Source organism: Macaca mulatta, chromosome 4 (genome assembly GCF_049350105.2).
Source record: "Macaca mulatta isolate MMU2019108-1 chromosome 4, T2T-MMU8v2.0, whole genome shotgun sequence".
In the NCBI taxonomy this organism is placed as follows: domain Eukaryota; kingdom Metazoa; phylum Chordata; class Mammalia; order Primates; family Cercopithecidae; genus Macaca; species Macaca mulatta.
This window is the reverse complement of record NC_133409.1, coordinates 143,826,118-143,846,693: the sequence shown is the minus strand read 5'-3', so window position 1 is coordinate 143,846,693 and position 20,576 is coordinate 143,826,118. Positions and strand designations below refer to the sequence as shown.

Below are 20,576 nucleotides of genomic sequence, written 5' to 3'. Positions count from 1 at the left end.
TCAATATCTAACCTATGATTACAACTGGGGACATTAATAAAATTTTAAAATTCTTGTACCTTTTATGGCCTCGGTGTCAATTTCTAATTTTTATAAAACTGAAGGGAAGATGTGTACGTACTAGTTTTAGACAAGCTAAATAAAACAGTGGAAGGCAATTTTACCCACAGAGTAACAACTATAACAAATCACAACACCTCAGTGTAAAAGAAGTAGTTCAGTTAGATGTTCTCCTCCCACTGCTCCTCCCAGGGTCCCATGGGAATCACACAATGCACGTAATTCACCATCTCCTGGACCATCAGTCACATGTGCCAACAATGAAACAAGTGTCTTTGGGCCTTGAATGACAGAATTTTTAGATACACCTCAGCTCGCTCATAAACCAAAATCTAAAGTGATTAAAATTTAAGTATTACCCCAATTCCTGGGAGATAATATCTTTGTACAAACTGCTAGTTTATTCTCTTGCCACGTGGAGTCACACTCATTATTAAAAAGACGTTAAGCCTAATCGCAGTATGATGAGGTACACTAATTTGTCACTTCCTCAGGCTATTTCTGCAACTGTGAGTTGGGGTTTTAGTGGGTTGGTGTAGACTGACATAACACATTTTCTAAAAATCAAACAGTGCTACAGCAACTAGAAGAAAATCCTGCTCCATCAATCTACACATCCTTCAAGAAAAAAAATAACACTTTTAAGTATGAAGCAGAGCAGGATAAAACCCTTTTCATCCATATTTTCAGGAACAATAAATTAATAATTTTCTGTGTTTGCTTTCCCTTTTTAGGGGCTATGTTCTTTTCGTTTTCAGCATTGAGACCGTGGCCTACCCGTCTGGTGCTAGAAGGTCCTAGAATGGCTGTTCAGACTCCCTGACTTTTCCCTCTGTACCCTCCAGTCAGACGACATGAGCCTCTCTCCAGTTTTCATTCCAACAATTTTTCCAAATCTGACACAATTTCTACCTCTGACACATCCAAACGCCTTCCACTCCAACTATAAGGATCTTCTATGTGCCATGAACATATATAGCAAAGGTCCGTCGAATTCTATACAAACTCTTGGCTGGACTTACTTTTCTCCTTGTTTCCTTCTCCTTGTTTTTCTCCCCCATTCCTAGTTTCTCTGTATGTCCTGCAAGCATGCATTTCCTTTTTTTATGGGGGAGGAGCAGAGTGAGGTCCTTTTATTAACTCTTCTGCAGTTTGAGGGCTGCTGGCTGTGTGTGTGGTAACCAGCAGCAAGCACTTAGGGACCACTGTTTGACAAGGACCATGGTCCTCGGTGGCTACACATTCACAAGAGATCAAAAGAGTAAAATGTGTCATTTGCTCTTTCCAATGATTCCCTGAACAGCATCAAAAATCATCTAGGATTCAAAATAATCCCCGATGAAGCTGATTAGCAGGCAGACTGTACATTTCAAGTAGTATTATAAATAATTAGTCATGGACTATTCATCCCAGTCTGCTGCTTTTGGGACATATTATTCTGTGCACAATCTATTTTTCTCTACTGAACCTGATTTTAAGTTAACTGAATATAGGAATTATGATTAAATCATCTCTGTATTTCCCACGTTCTTAGTATATTACTTAAAGCCCCATTATATATTGAAGGAAACTTATTGTGACAGTTTCCTTTGTAATAAAACCATAAAACACACACTTCAGAAGGCATTCTGCTATACCTAGGGTTGGGAGGTGCATAGAAACTTGTTTTCTGAAGACAAGGTTTCACTCTGCTCTGTCACCCGGGCTGGAGTGTAGTGGTGTGATCACAGCTCACTGCAGCCTTGACCTGCCAGGCTCAGGCGATCCTCCCAGCTCAGCTTCCAGAGGAGCTGGCGCTGCAGGTGTGTACCACCACATCCAGCTTTTTTATGTTTTGTAGGGACAGGGTCTGATGCCCTGGCTGGTCTCAAACTTCTTGCCTCAAGCAAACCTCCTGCCTCAGCCTCCCAAAGTGCCAAGAGTATAGGTGTGAGCCACCACCTCACCCAGCAAAACTTGTTAATTTTGGTTTAAAATTCAAGTTTAAAGGTTTATATCATTAAAAATCAAGACTGAAAAAGGAATATACAGATGTTAAGACAAGTAACATTTAACTCTGCTTCCATGCCTAGCATCTTTCTGAAAAATTAGCTTTTTAAATATCTACACTCAGCTGGGTGCAGTGGCTCACACCTATAATCCCAGCCCTTTGGGAGGCCAAGGCAGGCAGATCACTTGAGGTCAGGAGTTCAAGACCAGCCTGGCCAACATGGTGAAACCTATCTCTACTAAAAGTATAAAGATTAGCCAGGCGTGGTGACATACACATGTAATCCCAGCTACGCGGGAGGCTGAGGCAGGAGAATCACCTGAACCTGGGAGATGGAGGTTGCAGTGAGCCAAGACTGTGCCACTGTACTCCAGTCTGGGTGACAGAGCGAGGCCTTGTGTCAAAAAAAAAAAAAAAAATATATATATATATATACATATATACACACACACACACACACACACACACACACACTCGAACTACGTAAGAGTAAGGAGAGACAGCACAGAAAAGTTATATTCTGTAAACTTCAGAGGTAGATTTACTAATATTCAGAAATTTCTAAAGAATCAAACCATTATTTTTAAATCAAAAATTTTAACTTACTGTGTCCTAATAAAACAACTGTCTTTCTGACACTTCAGGCTCCCAAAGTTCTGGGATTAAGGATGTGAGCCACTGCGCCCAGTTGAGACATCTCTTTTTTAGTATAATCAATAAAATGAACAAATCAATTAATGAAGTGTTTTCAATTTAAAACAAATTATTTGGGGGAAAAAAGTTCTGCATACATTCAGACATTACCCACTCCCCAGCTCTTGCACACACACAATAGACACCTTCAGAGACAACTAACCCTGCATAGAAATCAGCACAAAATCAATATCTTTTACGTGGCCCTGAAAGCACTATAGACCTATGGATACCCTACTGTGTCTTAGAGAAGTATCATTGGCTTTTTTCCCCCGACTATAGTGGCAAGGAATTGGAGTCAGAGTTGGCAGCGACATTTTAGTGATCTTTGGAACACAATGTCCAGAAAACAGAAGGCAGTCACTAGGCGTAGCTGAGATGTGATAGTCAACACTCTGGAGATTTGAGGGGGGAAAAAGAAGCTTACAGTTGTCTTTCAGATGTTTCTGCCTTTAAGGTAGGAGTATATACTGAATCATTCTCAATATTCTTTCCATCTATAGAATTCTAAGTCCCTTGATAAAACCAGCATTGAAGAAGTCAGGAGGCAAGATGTGCCAGGACTAGGTAATGCCAGGACTAGGTAACTAGAAAGTTAATGCAAGAAATACTGTTGAGTTGTCCACATGATTTTTTCCTCGGAATGTAAAGCACTGACAATTAATATAATAAGAAAACACAGACTTGGTAAAAATCATGCTCAAGGTTTATCTGGACAACTAAATTGCTTGTATCTTGCTTTTTATCACTATCAAATATTTTTTCTTCTCTCCCTGTCCCCAGCATCAAATATTTACTAATCAATCATAAGATGCATGCTATTGTGTTAGGGGCTTGGCATTAAGAAGTTTTAGTGTGAGTTAGAAAGTCTGCACCCTGAAGATGTTTACAATATTCAGGACCAAATTCTAGTCATTGCATCCATTAACTACAGAGGATGAAAAGTCAGCAAGTATTAAAGTCAGACAGCTGAGTCTGGGAACATCTTCCACATTTTTGTCTATCACTTGCTAACCATAGTATGAAGGGTTACCAGATATTTGAACTCTGACAACAATATCAGATCTTTTCTTGCTCAGAGGAATTTAACTATCTGAATTATTGAATAGATTTCTTCAAAGAAGACAAGGTCTGTGGAAGAGGGCAAGTTGGAAAATCCAGCTGTGGTTGGGTTGCTAAGGATAAACACACAAACACTGCATACTGTGCAACATTAATTCTTTTAAAATAGAAGTAGTATGTTCTGCACATCAGTTTATTACTAAAATAAAAATGTAAATTTGGACTTAACTAAAACTTTCCCAAAGCAATTAACCTTGAGTCTACAAACAAACAAAAAAAAAAAAGAAAAAATGTGTAGGGGTAACTATGACGAGAAAATAAAACTAAGTCTGCTGTCTTACATGTCATGTTCAATATAACCAGAAACCCTATCCAAAATTTAGGAGCAAAGAACTAACTCTGAATTATCCCTTGCTGCTTAGGAATAGGAAGCCACAAAAGAAAAATTCCCCATGTGGCTTTTTTTCCTCCAGAAAAGAAAGATGTTATACAAAGAAAAGAAAATTTAGGGGAAAAATGCATGTGAAGAAAGGCTCACAGGGAATGATTTAAGCTGAAAGATTGCAAGAGTTCAACACAGACAAGTGGACTAAGGGCCAACTAAATATGGACCTGCTCTCTACAAATAATGCTGAAGAGTATTCCAAGGATGAAAATTAATTTTAGGGGTAATATATATTAATGTGGTAGGAAACAGGGAACTGAGAAAAAAATACAAATAAAATTAAAAGAAGGAAAATATATCCTAAATGCTAGAACTTTCTCATAATCTATGTGATCTCAATGCCACATAAAGAGGTTAATGTATAAAATACACATATCTCAAGTGATAAAGGCATGTATGCAGATAAACATTCAAGTTAAACAAAATGAAAACTATAATAAAATTATTCTAAATCAGGAAACAAAAGCTGTGTTAACTTTCTGATAAAAGAGAAATCATTATATAAATCATTAACCACTAAGAAACCTCCTAACATCCAGCAATGCACATCAAATTTTACTGTAATTATGTACAAAGAAAATTGGAGACAAGCTGATGTATTCTGATATCATTCATTTTGGCTAGTCTATGTACTCTGGGTACTCAAGAACTCCGTATGCTTATTATGTTATATTTGTCCTTCTTGGAGTGGTTATACTTGTAAAAAGCTATCCAGTACCTTGAATAGACTGGATAATTAGAATTGCAATGACTGCCATTTGAATATACGATGTCATAATTTCCTTTAAGTGCATTATCCTACTTGATGATACACTTGCCCTCTCCCTGGCCTGAGATTAAAGACTGCTTTCCAAGGCAGGCATAGGTTCCTTGAGCAAAGTTAGGCTTATCTAAACCAATTTTTTTAGTTGACAGATGAGGTCTCCAGTATTTCATCAGGTTCACTTACCCGAACCTACTGTATTTCATTTATAACCATCTTATTCTGTTCAGAAAGTACAAGTTTCTCATTCAAAGTGTTACCAGTCGATTTCCATTTCTAGATAAATAAAAAGTAAACATTTTACATAATGCTTTCATACTCCTTTGTAGAAGTTGAAGTTTATTATATAACTATATACTGCTACCTAATACATCCTTCTTGGAAGAAACCATGTCAGTCACAGCAAGGAAGCTACTCTGGGGCTAGGACTAGTGTCTCCATTGGAAACAATTACTCATAACAGAATGAAATCTTCTCTATTTAGGCATGAAAGGACAGACATTATTCATTATGATACATTTGAAGAATATCAGAAACCAATGATAGTACACAACTGTTACAGCTGAGGCCAAAGCAATCTATTACCCAAATAAAAGGAACAATATATAACGTCTACTTTGGTATTTCTCAATTTACTGTGCATTTCACTCTTGGGTTCTTACAAATTAAGAACATGCATGTGTGCACACAGGCGTGCATACACACGGACACACACACACATACCTTCTAACAGACCTACCCAGAACTATCCCTCACTCACGTAACTCTGGACTCTCCTTGGAATTCCCAGTTGCAATATTTGAAACGGTTATTTTTTAACTAGATGTTCCTATCTTCTTTTTCATAATCATATTTATCCAAAATATTAATTTTCCACATAGTATTTTTTTCTTAATAGAATTACTACTTTTTCTAATATAATCAAGAGGGTGGTATAAGAAAGGAATGTCCCAAGTTCTTCCTAAAAAAGAAATCTTTAGATTCCTTGTTGAAAAAGATCTTTTAAAAGATATAGGTATTGCAGAATTTTGCCCCTTAGTTCAGCTAAAATCCTGCTCTACTCCCCCTTCTATATGTCTGCAGTGTCTAAATTTTCCTGGTCATGTGATTCTCCCCCTGGCAAACAGTGTGAACTTCCGAACTTCCCGTGGCTCCACCCCATCCTCCCAGTGGAGTGCACAGGCTGGTCGGAGCCTCTCAGGGAACCCTCCCCCTTATCTGCCTACCGCATCTATCATTGACAGGATTTCCTTATACAGTAATATAGCTAACTTATGTGCAGAGAAACCCCTCCTCATGAAGAACATCTAAAAATAATAGGCAAAACTTTTATTTTATTTATTTATTTATTTAAGATGGAGGCTTGCTCTGTCGCCCAGGCTGGAGTGCAGTGGTGTGATCTTGGCTCACTGCAACCTGCGCCTCCCAAGTTTAAACGATTCTCCTGCCTCAGCCTCTCTAGTAGCCAGGATTACAGGCACATACCACCATGCCCGGCTAATGTTTGCATTTTTAGTGAGATGGAGTTTTGCCATGTTGGCCAGGCTGGTCTTGAATTCCTGACCTCAGGCGATCTGCCCACTCGGCCTCCCAAAGTGCTGGGATTACAGGAGTGAGTCACCACACCTGGCCCTAAACAAAACACTTAAACTTAAATTCTCTTAAAAGTATGGTTAAGTTGGCAGTAAAGACCAGGTGCAGTGGCTCACGACTGTAAATCCCAGCACTTTGGGAGGCCAAAGGAGGTAGACCGCTTGAGGTCAGGAGTTCCAGATCAGCCTGACCAACATGGTGAAACCCCATCTCTACTAAAAATACGAAAATTAGCTGGGCATGGTGGTGGGTACCTGTAATCCCAGCTACTCGGCTGGGACAGGTGAAGAACCCAGGAGGTGGAGGTTGCAGTGAGCTGAGATCACACCACTGCACTCCAGCCTAGGCGACAAAGCAAGACTCGATCTCAAAAAAAAAAAAAAAAAGAAAAGGTGGAGGCAAGAATCGTTGAAAAGGAACCATTCCCCAGGGATGAGAAGGCCTAAAGATGGTGTTTGCTCTGATGTAGGGTGACCATATAATTTTTGGCCCAAACCTGGACATTTTTGAGTATGAATAACCAGGCTGCAGCAAATTAATAATTTTCCAGGCATACCAAGATATATGATCACTCTACCCTGAGGTCATTTGCTCATCCCTGGTAGCAGTTTGGATTTTAACAGGCCGCATGTAGGTTTGGGGAAAGGAGATAAAGCCTGGGGTCTGAATAGGAAGAGATGCTGAAGCAGAGGCTCCTGAACAAAGTCCAGACTCCCCAAAGGCAACATTTTTAGTGGCTGACTTTAAAAAAAGAAAGAAATCTATCTTGCAAAAGGAGATAGGGTTGAAATACAGGTGAGAATACAGGGTGATAGGGTTGAAATACAGGTGAGAATGGGGTGAAAGCTTAGAGGACAGCCAGTTCAGACTGAAGCAACTTAATTCAAAAGACTTGAACATTAAAGGCGCTCATCACCATTGTAATCTCTGTAATCTGACAAATCTTCTAGGGGGTTTGTTCTACTAAAACAAGGGATTGATTCAAGAAATGGAAGAGAAGAAATCAAAGAAGTATGAAATTCAATTTGGGAGACAGGCAAAGATAATTCCAAGGATAGCAACAAAGGAGAGGCTGAGATTGACAGCTGTGCATAAGGCTGAGAAAGCAAGAAGGGAAAGAAGGTTCTAGAAAGGATATTTCTAAGAAAAAAAATAAAACAGAGTGCTGGAAGAAAACTGTATTTGGATGCTACCAGGTGTAAAAAAGATCATCAATAGGTATAAAACACTTACTTCAAGAAAAACAATCAAACAAGAAGGGGAACAATCATACTACATATGCTTGGATATGAATAACATTTGCATGACCACAGTGAAAATTGCTTTTACTACAAATTGTAACATAACCATATTGGGAGGATAGGGAAGGAATGCACGGGAGATGGCAGTGTAAAAGAGCCAAACAGTCATCTATTGTCATAATAGGAAATTAATAGAAAGTGACTACAATTGATTAATCAAAAGAAAGATGTCCCACATAGGAAATTATAGGTATGTATAAATACCCAAAGAAAGAGCTAAAAGAGTGGTAAGTCATTGCCTTTGGAGATGGAGACTGGAGTAAATGAAGAAAGGTGAGTGTGGAAATTGCTGTATTTGTTATATACTATATGCTCTGTAGTACTATTTGACTTTTTAAACTATATGCCTTATTACTTTAATACAAATAAAAAATTGTAAACATATATCAAATGAAATTATTTTCAAGAATAAGGGTGAAATAAAGATAGAACTTTCATGATTTAAAAATAAGGAATTTCCAGACAAAGAAAAATAAAAGAATTCATCACCAACAGATTCTTACTAAAGGAAATTCTGAAAGATATACTTCAGGAAGAAGAAAAATGATCCCAGAAGGAAGATCTGAGATGCAAGAAGGAATGGTGAGCCAAGAATAGGAAATATTTATGGATAATGCTAAACACACATTGACTAGATAAAACAATAATATTGTCCCGCTTGTGGGTTAAAAATCAAATAAAATTCTAGGAAAGAACAGCATATAGGTCAGATCAAGGGTAATGGGAAATAACTCTCTTCTAACATCCTTATTGAGTCTAAGAAGAGGGTAGGCTGGGTGAGATGGCTCATGCCTATAATCCCAGCATTTTGGGAAGCTGAGGCAGGAGGATTGCTTGAGGCCAAGAGTTTGAGATCAGCATGGGAAACACAGCAAGACCCTGTCTCTAAAAAGGAAAAGGAAAGAGTTTTTTAAAATACAGCAGGGAGTGGTAGTGTGTGCCTGTAGTCCCAGCTATTCAGGAGGCTGAGGTGGGAGGATCCCTTGAGCATAGGCGCTCTAGGCTGCAGTGAGCTATGATCATGACACTGCACTTCAGCCTGGGCAACAAAGCAAGACCCTGTCTCTAAAAAGGAAAAGGAAAGAGGGTAAAGAAATGGTTTAACTTTAGAATAGTAAATTAAAAATGCATGTTAAAATTTCTGAAATCTAGGATAACCACTAAAATAGAAACCGAATGTATAACTTCCAGTATAGTAAGTGGGGGGTCAGAAACCAGAATGAAGAAAAGCAACAATACAAAAGTAAACATAAAAGGAGGAAAGAATAAGAGAAGTAAAATTAAGAAAAATTCAACAAATAGCAAAAAATGATATGGGAGAAACAGATCAATTGTATTAGGAATCACAATTAACGTACATGGACTAAATTCTATAGTTTAAAAGACAGATAACCAAACTGAAGAAAATTAAAATCCTATGACATGCTATTTACAAGAAACAATAAAATATAAGGGCAAAGGAAGCCTGAAACTAAAGGATGGAAGAAGATATAACAAGCCTAGATGCAAAAGTTAAAATAATATCAGAAAAAACAGACATTAAAGTAAAAAGCATTACTCAAGAAAGAGGGTAACTATATACTGATAAAAGATTCATTTAATTAGAAGTATATAACAATTCTAAGTGTGTATTCAGCTAATATGGTTTCGATACACACTAAGTAAAAAGTAACAAACTGAGAAACTGGGAAATCCACTATCAGTGGCAGATTTTACTGCTTTCTCTCAGCAACTGATAGATCAACCAGACAAAAAGTCAGAAAAAATATAGAATATTTGAGCAACATAATTAAAATAACATGAAGATAAAGAGAATACTGTTCTCAACAACTGAAAAATATACATTCTTTTCAAGTATGCAAAGGATTTTATTTTTAAAGACTATGGTCTAGGCAAGCAAGTGTCAACAACTTTTAAAGGTTCAGTTTCACACAGATCACTTTCTTTGATCACAATCAACTGGAAAACAATAACAACTCTACATACACACAAGCATACACACCTTAAAAATAACACCAAAAACACATGTACAACTGCAAGCTAAATCATCTTCAAAGAATCCATGGGTCAAAGAAAAAATAAGTATGGAAATTAGAAAATACTTAGATAACATAAGAATAATAATGAAAATAACAATTACTAAAACTCGTGGGATGACATCACTAAAAATAGTATAGTAAGAGACTCCAGGGTTCCATCTCTACTTTAGATTCAACTAAAGTACTGACAAAAACTGTCAGAATCAACTTTTGCAGAACTATGGAACCTAATTAAAACCCTCCAACAATTAGGGGAAGGCTTGGTGAAGAAGGAAGCTGCTGCAGTAAGAGAGCAGTGTGGTGTTTTAAATTGCCCACATACTATCTCCCACAACACCTTAGATTTGTGGTGGCTGTGAGGACAGCAGCCCACACTGCTGGTGCAGGTGTCCAGTGCCAGACGGAACAATACGAACCTTATTCTCAACTAATTGTGGTTATGGATTTTGAACCTATCTGGTAGCTCCCTTAGGGACCAGCTCAAGAGTTTGCTTTGTTCTGCCAGCCTCAGATCCTTCCCAGGAGTGGGGTGGCTTCTCAAGTAGCTTTTACAGGACACATTTAAAGGCACAATTATTGGTCACAGCAGCCTGGGGAGGTTGCAGTGAGCTGAGATTGTGCCACTGCATTCCAGCCTGGGAGCCAGATCTTGTCTCAAAAAAAAAAAAGAAAGAAAGAAAGAAAAAAAAAAAAGAAAAAAAACCAACTGCAGTAGAAAGAAGAAATAATAATGATAGGAGCAAAAAATACTGAAACAAGAAACAATGATACAATACAGATAATTTTAAATCCAAAGAAGGTTCTTTCAAAAGGCTGACGAAATTTAAGAAAGATGGATCAATAAAAGAGAGAAAGGACAAACAATTTTAGGCATGAGGAAAACAAAATAACTACAGATGCTAAAGGGATTAAAAAGATAAGAAATTATGAATAACTTTAAGTCGATAATTTGAAACCCTAGTTGAAATGGACAAATTTCTAGAAAAATATGAATTATCAAAACCAACTCATTAAGAAATAGAAAACCAGTGTGGTGCTATAAACATTAAGATATTTAATCAACAGTTAATAGTCTTCCCACAAGGCCCAGAAGGTTTTATAGGTGAATTCTACCAAACATTCAAGAAACAATTTTAATATATACAAATTCCTCCAGGGAAAGAAAAAGAATACTCCTCAACACATTTTATGAGGTTGATATAACCTGAAAACAAAATTAGACAAGTACAAGAAAATTCCAGCTGTCCTCATAAACACAAATGCAAAATCCTAGAAAAATTTCAGCCAAACAAATTCAATGATATATAAATAATCATTATGACCAAATTAGGTTTATTCCAGGAATGCTAGGTATATTCAACATTAGAATATCTTACAATGTAATTCACACATTAAATGAGAAAAACTCTGTCATTGTCGCAATATTTCCAGTAAAAACATTTGCTAAATCCAACCACTATTTAAAAATTTAACAAACACTCAGCAAACCAGGAATATAAGGCAATTTCCTTAACTTGTTAAAAGGCATCTATCAAAATCCTATAACAAATGTCTTTCTCACTGGTAAAATGATAGAAGCATTCCCCTTAAAATGAACGAACAAGCAAACTTCAGAAGGATGATCACCATTGCTCCTTCTGTTCAGTTGCGTTTCTACACATTTTGTAGTAAGCAAGCAGAATACACTGAATTAAAAAATACTGTAAAAAATGGCAACAAAAATAGATGTTACATCTAAAAATAAACCTAACAAAAGATGTGGCAGATATGGAGAAAGTTATAAAATTTTGTTGAATGACCGCAAAGAAGACCAAAGTAAATGGAGGAACACACCATGTTCACGTATACGAGGATCCAACCTTATAAAGGTGCCAAAAGAACTGGTAATGTTCCATCTGTTACACTAAATGGTGAGTAATGGGTCCTCATTTTATTGAAACTCGTTGCTATAGATCGAATGTTTGTGTCCACCCCTCCTCCAAATTTATATGTTGACATCTTAACCCCTTGAAGCTGATGGTATTTAGGAACTGGGAGGTGATTTTGGATAGAATTTTGCCCAAGTCCAAGGATGACTGAGTGGGCTGTGGCAGACAGTGCCTTTTGTATTGGATAGCTGACAAGCTGCCTGGGAATATGCACTCCTCCTCAGTCATACATTATCTTCCTTTGGCAGGCTGGCAGCACAGGGCTTGACAGGAAAACCTTAAGCCTCACTTTAATAATGGTCGCACATTATAAAGACACAGTGATTCTGACTCAGTTGCAAGCTAAGTGCAAAACTGGAGTATATTCTACCCTTAAATCTCACCTTTAAAAATTTCCTTTTTCTTTTAAGCTTGCAATTGATTCTTTCTGTGAAGTGTCTTGTGATACTGTGAATTAGGCTATATAAATATAAAACACACTGCATTATATAAAGTTTTACTGCTTCTCTGCTATAACATCAAATATGCTTGATTCTCTAGACCTAATTTGTATATCTTTAGACTCACTGAGTAGGTTTTACCTGATGAAGAATTCAATAAAATGGTATTAAAAGAGACAAAGATTGCTATCAGATATAAATCCCTTTTTATCTTTCTTCTGAGCTTAGGCCTTTGGCAAATGGTTCTTTCGGATATGCAAAATATATCCCACCAACAAAATCCTGCTTAGTTCATACAGAAGTTAGACTAGTCAGCACTTATAAACTGCAATAACCCATCTCTGTGAAATACATATTAGAAGGTCTTCACAACTAGTATTTCGTAAGAGTCACATAATAAGGAAAACCACACCGGTTTCGGGCCTCAGAAGACTAGAAAACAATTTGATTGGGGTAATATGTGATAACTCCTGAATAACCTAACATTTCACAAGAAGACAATGCTTAAATACGGTGGCCTAGAAAAACATTCCCAGGGTAAAAGGCCTCTAGGTGCACAGGGAATTTTGCCTCACCCTGTATGTAATAAGCTGACAAAAATATACTTGCTCTGTATCAGAAATGTTCAGGATTCTTTTACCATAAATAACAACATAGGGAAGCAAGTTCTGTCCAGTGTTAGTGTAGGAATATAATCAAGTTCAGCTTTAACTGCAGCTATCCGTCATTTGGCTTCAGGCTTGGCCTTTGAAGGGGCACTGAGAGCCTAAGGTCTGCTTCAGTGTCAATTCTGGTATCCCTGAATGTATTCAGGATCAGTGATCACGTGGTCACATAGGTTCCTACCATATCTAACTAGCATAATAACTACAGAAATATGAACAAGGTATGCCATTTGAATCTAGTTTATCTAGAAAATATCTGCTTATTTCACTTACTTTTGCAAGTATTCTAGATACAACTTGGTGTGAAAATCTTCTGTACTTTTTTTCTTTTGAGATGGAGTCTTGCTCTGTCACCCAGGCTGGGGTACAGTGGCTCAATCTCGGCTCACTGCAACCTCTGCCTCCTGGCTCAAGCAATTCTCCTGCCTCAGTCTCCCAAGTAGCTGAGATTACAGGTGCCTGGCACCACCCCTGGCTAATTTTTGTATTTTTAGTAGAGATGGGGTTTCACCATGTTACTCAGCCTGGTCTCAAACTTCTGACCTCACGTGATCCACCTGCCTCGGCCTCCCAAAGTGCTAGGATTATAGGTGTGAGCCACCGCACTTGGCCCCTTATGTACTTTTGATATTAAAATCTTAACAGTCAGCTGAAGTCTGAATGTATATTTATTACTGCAAGAGTAAAATGTTACAATAATCATGGTGACTATATAAAAATTATTAACTTCTGTACAAAGTTAATTATTAAAAACTAGAGTGTTCAAATAAATGGGGAGACAGGTTAATAGAGCAAATATTAAGAAACAGTAGATTGGCTAGATATCTTTAAGAAGAACATTATGTTTTCTGAATCAACATGCCTACAAAATTTTTTTTAAAAACAGGCAAACTATTAGAGATTAAATAATATCATACTTTTTTTTTTTTTTTTGAGACAGAGTCTCACTCTGTCACCCAGGTTGGAGTGCAGTGGTGCAATCTCAGATCACTGCAACCTCCACCTCTCAGGTTCAAACAATTCTCATGCCTCAGCCTCCTGAGTAGCTGAGACTACAGGTGCACGCCACCATGCCTAATTTTTGTATTTTTAGTACAGATGGGGTTTCACCATGTTGGCCAGGCTAGTTTCCAAAAACTCCTGGCCTCAAATGATCCACCCAACTTGGCCTCCCAAAGTGCTGAGATTGCAGGGGTGAGCCACCGCCCCCAACAATAAGATCTTACTTCTAATCTTTATAGTATTATTCGGTGACAATATTGTTACTTGTAATCCTAAACGAAAATCCTCTATTTAATTTTTGTTATTTCATTCCACATAGGCTACAAGTTTCAAGAAACAATTCTGTTTCAGAAATCTTCATGTCAGAATAAATTTAGGGTAGGATATCAATTTTGCCACCCCAAAATTTCATAAGAAGGAAAAACTCCAAGGTAATATATAACAACATCCATGATAAATTATCTTCAATTTAAGTGGAATAAATATAAGAAGAATGAAGAAAATAACATAAGATTAAAGAAATGTGAGATGCTCCAAAATATAATATATTGCTCCTGCCAAAGACTTCAGTTGAAAGTGAATGTCTACTGTCACAAATGTGCAATACAGCGCTCACAGGCTCATTTAGCAGGTGCTGAGTGCTGAGAATTCTGGTTCCTGCAATATAAGGTCAAATTTTAAAATTCTGATCAATATAAATATAATAAAATTATAGTGATATTTATATGTGGGATACATTTTGCAGCTTACTCTTTTTTTTGGAGTAGGGGGCCAGGGTCTTGTTCTGTCACCCAGGCTTAAGTGCAGTAGTATGATCTTGGCGTTCTGCAACCTCCACCTCCCAGGCTCAAGCAATCCTCCTACCTCAGCCTCCCAAGTAGCTGGGATTACAGGTGTATGCACAACATCCAGCTAATCTTTATACACTTTTGTAGAGACAAGGTTTCACCATGTTGCCCAGGCGGGGCTTGAACTCCCGAGTTCAATCCATCGGCACACCTTGGGCTCCCAAAGTGCTGGGATTACACGCATAAGCCAACGTGTCTGGCCCAATTCACTCTTGTCTCCCAAAAGTCCCCTCTGTGTTGATAATATTACTGGTCTCAATTCTCCATCTGGCAAAAACGTTTATTTGATGCACCTCTAAAGTGACATTCTATATTGTGTAGTAAGAAAGGATGCTTACAGACAGAACAAGGAAGCACTTAAGGATTTACTCTTGGACATTCACCTTCCTAGAAATTTTAAATTAAGCAATCAAATCATGTTTCTTTTTCAACCATAATTATGTTTCTGAATATAAATCTGTACATATTTGTTTGTTATAGGGAGAGACTATAGTAAGTCTAGAATAATAAGACAAAAGTTGGTTGGCACAGTGGCTCATGCCTGTAATCCCAGCACTTTGGGAGGTCGAGGAGGGCGGATCACCTGAGGTCAGGAGTTCAAGACCAGCCTGGACAACATGGTGAAACCCCGTCTCTACTAAAAATACAAAACTAGCTAGGTGTGGTAGTGCATGCCTGTAATCCTAGTTACTTGGGAGGCTGGGGCAGGAGAACTGCTTGAACCCGGGAGGCAGAGGTTGCAGGGAGCTGAGATCATTCCACTGTACTCCAGCCTGGGCGACAAGAGCAAAACTCCATCTCAAAAAGACCCAAAACAACAACTATAATAATAATCATCATCATCATCATAAATAAGACAAAAGCCATATGAAGGCATCATGTATCTAATATGCATGATTCAGCTGTTGGTATCTAGTCAGTATGACAGACATGGTGAGTAACGGCCACAAGATATAATATGGATTTGGGAGAAACCTTCTAAAAGTGTTATCATTCATTTTGTTCCATTCATGCCCAGAGGAGAAATCAGCCAATAGATAAATTCTTGGGAAAAGGACTTGCCCAGATGCCAAATACATCCATGCAGAATCACAAAGGAGAAGAGCTAATTCACAGGGTGTCAGACATTTGCAGCAAAGAGGCCTGAAAACCAAGAGAGAAAAATAATGGCCCGCTTCATTAGCATTCCATGTTCTCAGAACTAGGTAGCATCAATTTGAAATGCATGTACTCACTTCACACTGATAGGATACACCAATTCTACCTTCTCAGATACCCTTTCTAATCACAGTCCCTGGGACTGTAGTCTGGAGTGAAATGTAATCTCCAAGTGAAAAATAAAAAATGATGGAATAAGTATTTTCCTCACTCAAGTGAAATCTGGTTTTACGATGCTCTTGCTCAAGAGACATCTGTTAGCATATCTGGATTTAAATGTTCAGATGTGCACTTTGTTCCAAGAAAATGCTTCTGGTATAAATGCCCCTGACCAAAAAAAAAGTCTGCTTTATTACAACAGCTTTGAGGTTCACAATTTAACTGGCTGGAGCCAGACCATGCTGTTGGTAACTATGGCCCCTCTCCTATTTGACTTGTACAGTAACAGCAGCATTAGCTCTCTAACATTAGGGGCTGTTTTGTTCTATTTTTAAAAGAAAAAAAGAAGATGGTGTAACTTAGTGCCTGTATTAGCTGTTAGGATTACAGTCTACTTAGACTTTTATAATGATTTGTTTTCAGCTTTATGTGTTCCACTGAAGAGAAGGGAACTAAAATGCTTTGGAATAGGGAGCTATTTGTGTATTTTCTGCACATGGTATATTAGATTTTCCTATCTCCTCACTGTATTACCAGAGTTCATATTGACTGAAAGAAAATATATCAACTGAATTTAGTGTGTTTATAGATTCAATATGGCCATTTTTAAATGAACTGTGTTGAAAATGACAGTGTCCATCAATCCTTTGGCCAGCAGTTTTTTGTATATGTATAAAAACACCTATTCTGTTTCTAAGCTTTAACCTTGAAACACTAATACCAAGAACCTGAGGGTCATTTAAACTGAAATCTAAAGTTAAACCTTCAGGAATTCTGAAATATTAAAGTGTCATTATAAAAGCTACATTTTAAAAGAGGTTAACAAATTGTGCTTTATGATCCATTGTCTTATCCTTTCTCAAGAAAGAAATCTGAGTATTGTTATACCACAGGTTTTATACTAGCAAGAGAGCTTTTTAAACAAAGGGGGAAAATGACAACAGTACAATAATAATTTATTTTTAGCACTATGTAATGTACCAAACTCTCTACTAGATCTTCTAACTGTCTTTAACTGGCAGGAAATCTGTGATAATTTATAGTATAGAGATTAATTAATAGAGGTGAGGATTTAACAAAGACTCTTTTAAACTTATTTTCACCACATTTTAAAGACATATATTATATCTATGGCCAAATTTCTTTCTACTAACCCTTGCTGGGAAAGTTTCATTTCCTTTAACTCAATACATAAAATCTGCACCTTTGTCTGTCAGAGAAATATGCTCAGATGTGGTCTGTTTCATGGCTTGATACACCACAATAAATTGTTAATGATACATTACTGCATCAAAAAACAGGCAAATGCAATACTGTCTTCTTTGTACATTCCAAAAAGAGCCAGGAAGTTTCAAAATACTCTCTCTTTAACCTTTCAGCATCAAAGATGCCACCAGTAAACATATATGAAGCAAGCACCTGCACTACACATACAGCCCCGTGCTGGATGGCGCTGGGCATTCACTTTCATTCACAATTGACTATGCTTTACAGTCACTTCATGGTATACAAATATTTTTACAACAAATGTGCTGTAATTTTTTACCACCTTTTTTCAAGAACGAATTACTCAAATGCGTATATATCTAAGTTGATTATTGTCAGCTGACATGACACAGAAATGGCACAAAGGATCAAGAAGACTAGCTTACCTGAAAAAAGAAAATAGTGAATAAATAAATTAGCTATCTTAATTTGGTATGTCATTGCTTTAAAATCCTGGGAACCGTGAATATTAAACTACACCAGTATTGTACATTTTACAGGTTATATTTTCTTTCTGGCTTCTGGTGTCTTAAGCTTTATGTTGGTGATTTATGATTTACATTGTCAGTCAAAGCTCTTAATAAAAATACACCTTTATGTTATGCAGCTGGAAACAGAGTTTTTTCCTTTCTCTCTCCGTAGAGTCCCACAGACATATTGAATATATTCGAGTGGTAATTATGAAATACGAGCTTATAGGGCCATCACTGATTGTCATCATATGCCACTCAAACTTCTTCCTGATGGTACAATGAAGTGCCTGAAAATGCCTCTCTGCTGGCGCCGTCACATATCTCAGAGTGCGCTGGGCTACAACACAGAAGGCTTTCATTTTCCTCAGGATATAGAGATACTTCCAAAGAGTTTCTGTCTTTTTTTTTTTGAGACTTCTTCAGCCTCCTGAGTAGTTGGGATCACAGGCATCTGCCACCATGCCCAGCTAATTTTTGTATGTGTAGTAGAAATGGGGTTTCACCATGTTGGCCAGGCTGGTCTCGAACTCCTGACCTCAGGTGATCCACCTGCCTCTGCCTCCCAAAGTGCTGGGATTACAGGTCACCCAAAGATTTTCACAGTAGCAACACATCAGGCTCTTTAGACTTGGCAAACCTAGCTTACCTACAAAGGCTTGTTTCACACAGACTAATCTCTATCATGTGGTCAAAGAGAATGGTTTCCAAAGTGGGGTGCATACACTCCAGGGGTTTGTAAGATTCTGATTCATTGGTTATAAAAAGAAAATACTAGAATCTATCTTACCATTACTTCTTCTTTTTTTATTTTTTTGACGGAGTCTCGCTCTGTCGCCCAGGCTGGAGTGCAGTGGTGCGATCTCGGCTCACTGCAAGCTCTGCCTCCCGGGTTCACGCCATTCTCCTGCCTCAGCCTCGCAAGTAGCTGGGACTACAGGCGCCCGCCACCACGCCCGGCTAATTTTTTGTATTTTTAGTAGAGACGGGGTTTCACCGTGTTAGTCAGTTAGCCAGGATGGTCTCGATCTCCAGACCTTGTGATCTACCCGCCTCGGCCTCCCAAAGCTCTGGATTACGGGTGTGAGCCACTGCGCTCGGCCCCATTACTGCTATTGTATACTTTTAAAATGCCTATATTTTTGTATGTTTTATAATGTACATATTAGTTCAAGAGTACATGTATATAATTTGTAAATGAATAAATATGTCAGTGGACCCCACTCAAAAATCTTCTTTGTAATAGTTTTAATAAGATATAATTTATATACTATACAATTCACCAACTTAAGTATAGGATTCAATGGTTTATAGTATAGTTACAGAGTTTGACAACTATCACAATTTAGAACATTTTAATTATCTCAGAAACACCTGTATCCTTTAGCTGTCACCTCCTCATTCTTTCAGACCTAAGCAACCATTAATCTATGTTCTGTCCCTATAGATTACCTATTCTAGAGATTTCATATAAATGAAAGCATGTAATGTGTGATATTTTGTAATTGACTTCTTTCACTTAGCATAATCCTTTCAAGGTTTATCTACATTGTAGCATGTATCAGTACTTCACTCATTTTAATGGCTAAATAATATTCCATTGTATGGATATACCACATTTTATTTATCTATTCATCAATTGGTGGACATTTGGATTCTTTCCATTTTTGGTTATTATTATGACTAGTGTTGCTATTAACATTCATGCTGAGTTTTTATGTGGATATATGTTTTCATTTCTCAAGTATACAGCTAGAGGTGGAACTGCTGGCTCAAGTGGTAACTCTATATTTAACATTTTGAGGAACTGTCAGACTATTTCCAAAGTAGCTGTACCATTTTTACATTCTCACCTGCAGTTTATGAGGGTTCTAATTTCTCCACATCCTTGCCAACAAGGATCACTTTTTGATTCTAACCGTCCTCCTGGGTTGAAGTGGTATCTCACAAGCTTTGATTTGCATTTTCCTCATGACTAATGATGTTGATCACTTCTTCAGGTGGAATTTTTTTTTTTTTAATGGAGTCTCACTCTGTCACCCAGGTTGGAGTGCAGTGGCCCGATCTCAGCTCACTGCAACCTCTGCCTCCCATGCTCAAGCAACTCTCCTGCCTCAGTCTCCCAAGTAGCTGGGATTACAGGCGCATGCTACCATGCCCAGCTAATTTTTGTATTTTCAGTAGAGACGAGGTTTCACCCTGTTGGCAAGGCTGGTCTCGAACTCCTGACCTCAAGTGATCCGCCCACCTTGGCCTCCCAAAGTGCTGGGATTATAGGCATGAGCCACCTCGCCTGGCCCATGTGTACATTTTTTTACTAATGGGTACATGATCCAAAAAAGTTGTGAGACCCCTGGCATAAAGTTCTCTAGCAATTTCAGGAGCAGTTATCCAATATAAACCCCAAAAAGCATTCTGAAGAAACAATAACAGCTAATGTTCAAGATACTGAAATATTCATGAACAAGAAAAAAGAACACTGATAGGTGAAATGAAGACAAAAAGCATAGGAAACCAATGGAGGATCAAAGATCAACCAGACATGGATGTCTAGACAGTACCTCCAAATTCAGGACATTATACAACTCTAAGGAACATGCACAGTATCACCTACATTGTCACCACTGCTTAAACTGATACATGGCTCCACTCTCATTACAAAGAGGTAGATGGTGATGCTTTAGTCACTTCCTT

General features: G+C 37.8%; 1 protein-coding gene across 6 annotated transcripts in view; it reads right to left on the bottom strand.

Moving 5' to 3' along the window:
• BTBD9 (BTB domain containing 9) overlaps positions 1-20,576 on the bottom strand; it is a 481,979-nt gene that overhangs the window by 206,634 nt on the left and 254,769 nt on the right. For 2 of the 6 annotated variants that reach the window (XM_078000050.1, XM_078000053.1), the window contains exon 7: positions 15,805-15,972. The exons of the other annotated variants lie outside the window; for them this stretch is intronic. In XM_078000050.1, the coding sequence (XP_077856176.1) occupies positions 15,805-15,972 (168 nt within the window). The remainder of the gene's footprint in view (positions 1-15,804; positions 15,973-20,576) is intronic. 6 annotated transcript variants of the gene reach the window in all.